The 8058-nt window shown below is 31.0% G+C and overlaps 1 protein-coding gene across 1 annotated transcript in view; it reads right to left on the bottom strand.

Annotated features, from left to right (window-relative positions):
- Positions 1 to 2903: 2903 nt before the first annotated feature.
- LOC106457552 (protein lap4-like) overlaps positions 2904 to 8058 on the bottom strand; it is a 110842-nt gene continuing 105687 nt past the window's right edge. Inside the window, exons 38-40 of the mRNA XM_022383549.1 lie at positions 7614 to 7687; positions 6699 to 6768; positions 2904 to 5665 (exon numbers count right to left, since the gene is read on the bottom strand). Coding sequence (XP_022239257.1) covers positions 5514 to 5665; positions 6699 to 6768; positions 7614 to 7687 — 296 coding nt within the window. The 3' untranslated portion in view covers positions 2904 to 5513. The remainder of the gene's footprint in view (positions 5666 to 6698; positions 6769 to 7613; positions 7688 to 8058) is intronic.

Genomic DNA, 8058 nt, shown 5'->3' with positions numbered 1-8058 from the left:
TTTTTTTTTTTTTTTTCAAGTTAGTAAGTTGCTCACGTTGTATAATTTGCTTATAGTAAATCTTGGCTAAAATTCAAAATGGAAACAACTTAAATGAGTATACAGACACACTTGAGTACTAGTGAAGCACATGGTAGTACGGATCCATGTTACAATACCACCAATGACGAGAGTATTCAAGACTCAAACATACCTGTCATGAGTACTGGTAAGTAATAATATATTATGAAATGATTTAAATTATCTTGGAAGTTGTAATTTGCTTGCAAATCCCTCTAATAGCATTGTAAGACATTAAAATTTGATGACGAGGAACCCACTTTGAGACTAATAATGGTTGGAGACGGCTTGAATGGGTAATGAAGAAAAACTTATGTTAAAGTTTTTCTTCATTACCCATTCAAGACATCTCCAACCATTATTGTAAGAAATTAGATTTGGTTCCGTAATGTGTAACTGTTCTGGGTTTAGTAAAGGGCAATAACAAAGGTTTTGAATGACAGATTTTAACAACTGAAATGATATTATTAGGGTTATTAATGTAAATATTATTGTTGTTATTATTATTAGTAGTAGTAGTCGTATTATAATTAGCACTGTTGAGCTTTTAGAGTTTTAGTTAGTGTGTTGTTTCTTTATTGTAAAATGGTTACACAAGAAAAATGTAGCAAACTCATTTTAATAACAGTGTAAGAATATATTTTTTTATTCTGAAATTTCAGCAATAGATTCAGGGCACCTACCAGCTACAGTACTGCCCCTATCTCCAACTGCAATAACCTTTATCAAAAACCTACTAACAGCCATGTTTATGTTGAGGTAAGACAAAACCCAGCAAGTACCAAGAAAGAGAAACCTGCAACTCCAACAGGATGGTATAGACACAGGAGGAAACAAACATGTTCTGAGAGAAAGAATAAAATGAATGTATAACAGCAACGACTGCTACACGATTGCTAAAAGAAAGACAAAAAAAAAAAGATTATTTGAAGAGCATTACAAATGTGAGTGTCTATAAAAGTGTGATAAAAAAAGTGACAGTAGAAATATGGTGAGAATAATAACACCTTTTAGGAGCTTGGTTCATTTTTGGCTCCAAACTGTTACATTAGCTCTCATGTGGTTCAAAGTAAACCAGAAAGGTAGTGTGCCAAATATAGCAATAAAAGTCAGTATTCAAGAGTGTACACACTGAATGAAATGCAGGTTTGTCAAGAGATGTTTGTAAATATGCTGAAAATATTTACAATGCATGTAAACACTGCTATGCAGAAGACTTGATTACCAACAGCAGTGGATAGACATGGTTGGAAGAACAGCCAGAACAAACTTCTCAAAGCAAAGTACAATAAAGTTCTTGATCATATTAATATTTTCCTAAGGTAAAAAACTCATTACTTGCAGAATGATGCAGAAAGTGAATTTCTTTGCCCCGAACAAAGCCTGGGTCAGATATATTGTCTGTACCATGAAGGAAATGGTAAGGAAGAGTATGTAAATGAGGCAACATGCAAAAAATTGTCTTATGAGAAGTTTAACCAACATTTCAAGATACTCAAAAAATAGATACCTACAAAAACAAAGCTGTGAAAGAATGTAAATCAAATCCAAATGAAATGAGTACACTTACAAAAAAAAACATGAGAAAGATCTCCAACTTGCTGAGGAAGCTTATAATCTCATGAAAAACGAGTCCACAAAAATGATGAGTTTGGAATATGACTTTTAATTTGAACAAACTCTGCCATTGCCACGTATACTAATAGACACTGTATTTTATAAAAGATAACTAATATGATGTACAATCAGGTAGTAAAGGCCTTGGCTTTTTTCCCACGTGATTAGGGAGCATGGTAAGTAGAGTTTTACAGAAAGTTGGGTCTTGCCTTAGAAAATATTACTTGAAAAACGTTTTGAATTCTGTCAATCGTTTATTTCTTTAGTCAGATTTATGTGGGGGGACAAAACTCCAACATCAAGATCACACTTACGATGCAATCCATAATGCAATAAACCATCAATTACTTGAAACTGTACTCACGTGCTTTCTCATGTTCAGAAACATTCTTGTCAAATGACTTGTAATTCAGTACTGTTGAACGTGCTTTAAAGCACATATACAACTATGAATACATAACTGGATTACCAGAAAGCACATGCACTTGATAGTTGAAAAAATGGTCAAAGAGGATTTTCTATTAAAAACTATCGAAGCAATGATTCAGAATAGGAAGATTGATGCAGAAAAAACCAAATATGTTGGTTAAAAACATGAAATTAAACTAAAAAAGAATCCTTTACATTGGCCATGAAGACACCTCTGAAATACAACAAATCAGCAGTAATTGTTAACATTAGAAGGTGTGAACAAAGACGACCCTTTGCAGCATAGACGTTCAGTCTCTCTAAGGAGCAAGACTCACTGTGACCAGATTGATTGTGCATTTTAAGCTGAAGAAACTGCTTAAGTCTATGATATCTCTTAACCCAAAAGACATTCAGAACTGTTACAAACAATTGATAGCTAGCTGGTGATTCACTTGTGTAAGCCATTGGCTTACCAGAGTTTGATAATGAATTCCAAAAGGAAAAATGTTTGTTTGTCATTAAGAACAAAGCTAACTGTGCTATGTCCATCATGGGTGTATCAAAATGCAGTTTTCTCTAGCATTATATGTCTTCAGATTTACCACTGAGTCACTAGGGGGCTAAAAACGAGTAATGAGTGTGTCAAGTTCTCCTTTTTATATTTTGTGATTTATTAAACAAATGGTGGTTTGGATTGGAATTGTGTAGCATTTTTATTTATTTACACATAAGCAACTTGGAACCAATCCTCATTTTCTCTTTGCTATGGACAGAATAATTATTTCAGCAACTTAAACTGCTATAGTTCACACACATAACAGTATACATAAACTCATCAAGTTTTATTGCTGACTTTTTAGTTGTACAATAACTTCGAGACTTTATATCTCAAAATGACTTAGACAATGACTGGTTCCCCCTTTTGATTAACAACATCCAAATATACATTTAAAAAAAAATTATCACTTACCAGAATAGTACATCACATAAGTACTGTAATTTATCTGGCTTTCTAACTAAGCTATATGTGGGTTAAAAAAAAATTCATTTTTGTTTGGACTAATGGCTTAGTCAACACACTTAACTTTTCCTAGAAAAATAAAGATTTCCCTGTCAATAAATTTACAGACGGCTGTCAGATTTACATAGTTGAGAATTTGCTATTTTTATTGGTTATAAACATATATTTAAAAGTAAGTAGCTTCAGAAGAATTAAGATATGAGAGGTGATACATATATCAATATCTCAGAAAATATAAAAGGTGGGAAGTTTTTATTTTGTATTCTATCTTGTCAATATCTGAAGCTTGAGTTTTTAATTGTTTAAACACTACAGACATTGCTTCATAGGTGTATTATAATTTAAACTGAACAAGTAAAAGCACGGATATATTTTGTAACACACAAGAATGAACATTTAAAATTTTTTTAATATTTCCTTTAGAATTAAGAAATTAAAAACATGTATATAATATTGAAATATTGATTATGAACTACATTTTGATGACAATTTTATTGACATGCGTCGATAATAAAGGGGTTTAATTAAATTTTGAATTTAATATGTGCTCTATGACTCACCTTTATCGAGAGGATTAAAACAGAAATCCAAATATAACTTTTACAAAAAATTAGGATACTTTCAGAAAAAAGACTAAGCCTAGTTACCTATATATTTGTGACTGTTTTTTTAGAAACATTTTCAGATTGAAAGTACTTTGTTCATTCTCAGTGGCATATTTTTACAGCTACGCAAGCACTTAAACATTGCATCTTTCTATCTTGAATAAAAAATTTGGAAGAACTCTATAACAAAGTGCACGAGTAACTATTTCTTTCATCTGTGCAATGTAATAAAATATAGAAATCTTCACGGACTGTAAGACCTAAATGGACAGCATAATCACATTTTGAGTTTTGAACCCTTGAATACAAACTAAAGGGACTACAAGGTAATATTATAACAGCAACACTATACTTCTATTCTTTAAGTTCATTGAAACAACAGTCTAGCATAATCACTTGCTTAAAGACGAAAGCGTAAAAACCTCATAATACAGATTGTTTTATTTACATTTACAAAAAGTTAAAAAATCACTATGCTAAAAAGTTTTTAATTATTCTTCTATATAAAAAGTAAATTACTAATTAAATGATAACAATTACATCTAGTTTAGAAGACTATATATTTCTGTGTGAAGGTATATATTTATAAAAATAACACATGTCCCAAAAGACAAGCAATTTACTTGAAATTTATCTAATTAAAATAGTTTAATCACTATTTTTTTTTCATAAGGTAATAGAATATAAATCATTACAAATGTTGTACTACAAAATATTTTTTAGAATGGCCACACTTATAAAGAAATAAATTAAAAAATTTGTTTTGCCTTGGTGCTGCAAAATATAGATCATGATCATATACAAGTAATTTTGATGATAGATAACATTTTAAGGAAAAATATAGATGCACAAAACAAATGATTCTCTTCTTTTAAACTTTAACAATTAATTAATGCACCACAATGTTCTAAATGTACACAAATTAATATGCGTAATATTAAATACATCTCACCAGGATTATTACCAAGTACTAAATGATATAAAAAAACACCAACCTTAAGCTACAAAGATACTTGGTATCGGTTATCATATGACTAACATACATCAACATTCGCAACATGGTTAACAAATTAATTCATCTTTAGGAAGATACAACTATGGTCAGTAAATTACTTTTTGGAAATTAACACATGACTACCGCACATCAACATGGTCAACAAATTAATTCATCTTTAGGAAGATACAACTATGGTCAGTAAATTACTTTTTGGAAATTAACACATGACTACCGCACATCAACAAATTAATTCATCTTTAGGAAGATACAAATGTGGTGAGTAAACTAACTTCTGGACGATTCAGTATCGTTAATATACATATTAAGTATAGTCTTTTACAGTACATTGCTACACAACTTTTCCTTCATTTAGTCACACAATAATTATGCACAAAATCAACAAGAAGCCAGTTTGTTATTGACACAAACACAATAAATTTTCCAAGTTTCTCTAGGCTTAACATTAAAAAGAAATTAACATGCAAAATAATATTCTCAGTGTACAAAAATTACAAAGCTTCCTACCAACGGCACAATCACACTAATATATAATGACCTCAAAACACTCGTGAATAAAAAGCTTAAAAATGTTCACATGGTTACACTCAAGTCTTAAAAAAAACAACAACATAATTTTGCAAATGTTGTCAAACTGCAATGACAGGCCAAGTATTAACTAAATACTATCTTGAGTAAGCAGTAGTGTATATACAATGCTGATCTTTCAAAATTGTGAAAAACACCGATATAAACAAAGACTTCTCAAAACTATGTACAAGTCTTTCTGACAAACGTCTAAATTTTATCTTTTTTTTGATCGTCTTTTCTTTTTCTTTTTACCTGGTACTGACACCACGGCAGGAGAAGATTCACCTACCGGGTACTCCTCGATTTCCACTAAAGATGTTGAACTATTTTCTGAAATAACCATTTCTTTTTCTTTGTAAGATATATCTGTCAAGTATACAGTAGAGAAATAATTCAGAATTGCAAATCACTAGCTGAGTTAAGTTTTGCTTAAGATTAAATTTCTATAGTATGCGCTGACAAGTTTTACACTTATTTATACAAAAATAACATTTATTCACTTCTCTCCACATTTGCTTTTTTTACTGCATTAGAGCAAAGTATAACATAATGGTATAGCTGATCCTCTAAGTTTACACAGAAACAAGAACAAAAAGATGATGTAAGTGGTGATATAATGAAACAAGCCTTCTTTACTAGTATTCCAAATTACACTTAATGTCTGTATCAAATGAAGATTTAAAACACTTTTTGTTTTATGAATGTTTTGATGGGATACTGTCACGTGTACCAGAAGTTAAGCATTTCTTTAAATTGTGCAGAAGACTGTTTCTATATTTTTTTAAACAAACCTTATTTCAGAATCCTACCTTTGGTCTACTCGTAGGTCTAACAGTTTCAATGAATATCTAGTTTTGATTGCAATTGTATATTTCTGGAAATGTTACAACTTTCGAACTTGTTTTTTAAAGAGTGAAGGAATTAGAGCCAGAAGCTAGCTTGAAAGAAGCCCCAAAGAAGTCACAGAATGAATAGAGTTCAATGCCAAACAACCGAGTCACATGGTTATAAAGGTAAATATTCTTTCAACTTTAAGATATGTAAAAAATAATTCCAGTCCAGCGTAGAAATGTTCAAATATATTATCTGTTTGGTGTCTCTTAACTTCCTTCTCATGATTTTCAAATGTGTAAATTCTTGTAGTATTTATGATTACTTTATCAGCAACACGATCTCTCACAAACAGTTTTATAGTTAGTTGTACATTTATATTCATGAAGTAATGCCAATAACAGTCCAAGGTTTTGTTCTTAAGAACTTCATTTTAGTTGCACTCCCACACATTTAATTTGTGTAGGCCTAAAAGACAATGTACAATCCTTATTTTAAGAAATAATTATCTTTATCTTCACAAACATCATAGATAATTCACTTAAGCTATTTTACAAAAATATCATACCATTTTCAGCATGGCCATTCACATCAGCATTTAGTTCTAAAGATCTAATGTTCTTGCCCATGTTCTCTATCTGTGAGGAGATATTCTAAGAATTAATTTGTGTTGATGAATTTTAAGTAACATTTAATTGCACAAAAAATAACGAACAGTAACTTACTTACAGAACAATACATAATATATATATTTGTTGGTTAAAAACACATGAAATTAAACTAAAAAAGAATCCTTCACATTGGCCATGAAGACACCTCTGAAATACAACAAATCAGCAGTAATTGTTAACATTAGAAGGTGTGAACAAAGACGACCCTTTGCAGCATAGACGTTCAGTCTCTCTAAGGAGCAAGACTCACTGTGGCCAGATTGTTTCTGCATTTTAAGCTGAAGAAACTGCTTAAGTCTATGATATCTCTTAACCCAAAAGACATTCAGAACTATTACAAGCAATTGATAGCTAGCTGGTGATTTAGAAAATATCAGAATATCATAAAAATTGTAGTATACAACATCCTCAGTTAACGATATTGAATAGAAATCATAAAGGTTAGCATCTGTCACAGAGAGTCAGTTGGTAGTTGAGATGTCACATGGAAAGAAGCTCACAGATATTCACAGAGGAGTAGTTACTGGTGATGCAAATGTATGAGACATTTTCAGTCTGCCTACTCATATTCTACTTCCACTGTCGTTGATGTGCTGAAGAATTTAAAAACTATTGGATGTGCATGTGTGAAATAATGGTTCAGTTGCCCATAATTATTTTTAGTCCATGGGAGCTTTGAAATGTGTAGTGAAACTACATGATCAAGCCCTCTATTAGCCATTTAAAACAGCTGTGAACAAATATTACACATACCACGCTATACTACATTATACAGTGAGGAAAGTGAAAACAGAAACCAGTACAGTTTTTACCTCTATACCTCCATTAGTGTATGGTAACACTCTACAATTTTCACTGGTGACGTGGTCGGGTCTTAAAACACAGTCTGTAGGAATGGGACAAAAAACACATATTAATCACAAATATTTTCCCAAAATCCTAGTGTCAAAATGTGACTGAACAATATTTTTCTTAGTTGTACCTGCTTCTCTAAAAGTATTTTTAAATTAGCTGGCCAAGAGGTGGCACTACAATAGTGCTTGAATCTGATATCGCACTATTATTAAAAACTTGTTTAAAAGTATTCTCTCTCTCTCTCTCTCTCTATATATGTATATATATATATATATATAAAGTTTTAACATAACATTCCATCATGACTATAATGTTCTTGACTAATATTTTTTCCTAAAGTTTTATGGCTGACAAACAAATTCAGGGTTTGAGTTGTGTAAAGTTATCAAGTGGAGCTCAGTT

The sequence above is a fragment of the Limulus polyphemus genome, unplaced genomic scaffold (genome assembly GCF_000517525.1).
Source record: "Limulus polyphemus unplaced genomic scaffold, Limulus_polyphemus-2.1.2 Scaffold345, whole genome shotgun sequence".
Lineage (NCBI taxonomy): Eukaryota > Metazoa > Arthropoda > Merostomata > Xiphosura > Limulidae > Limulus > Limulus polyphemus.
This window is presented reverse-complemented; position numbering and strand designations above follow the sequence as displayed.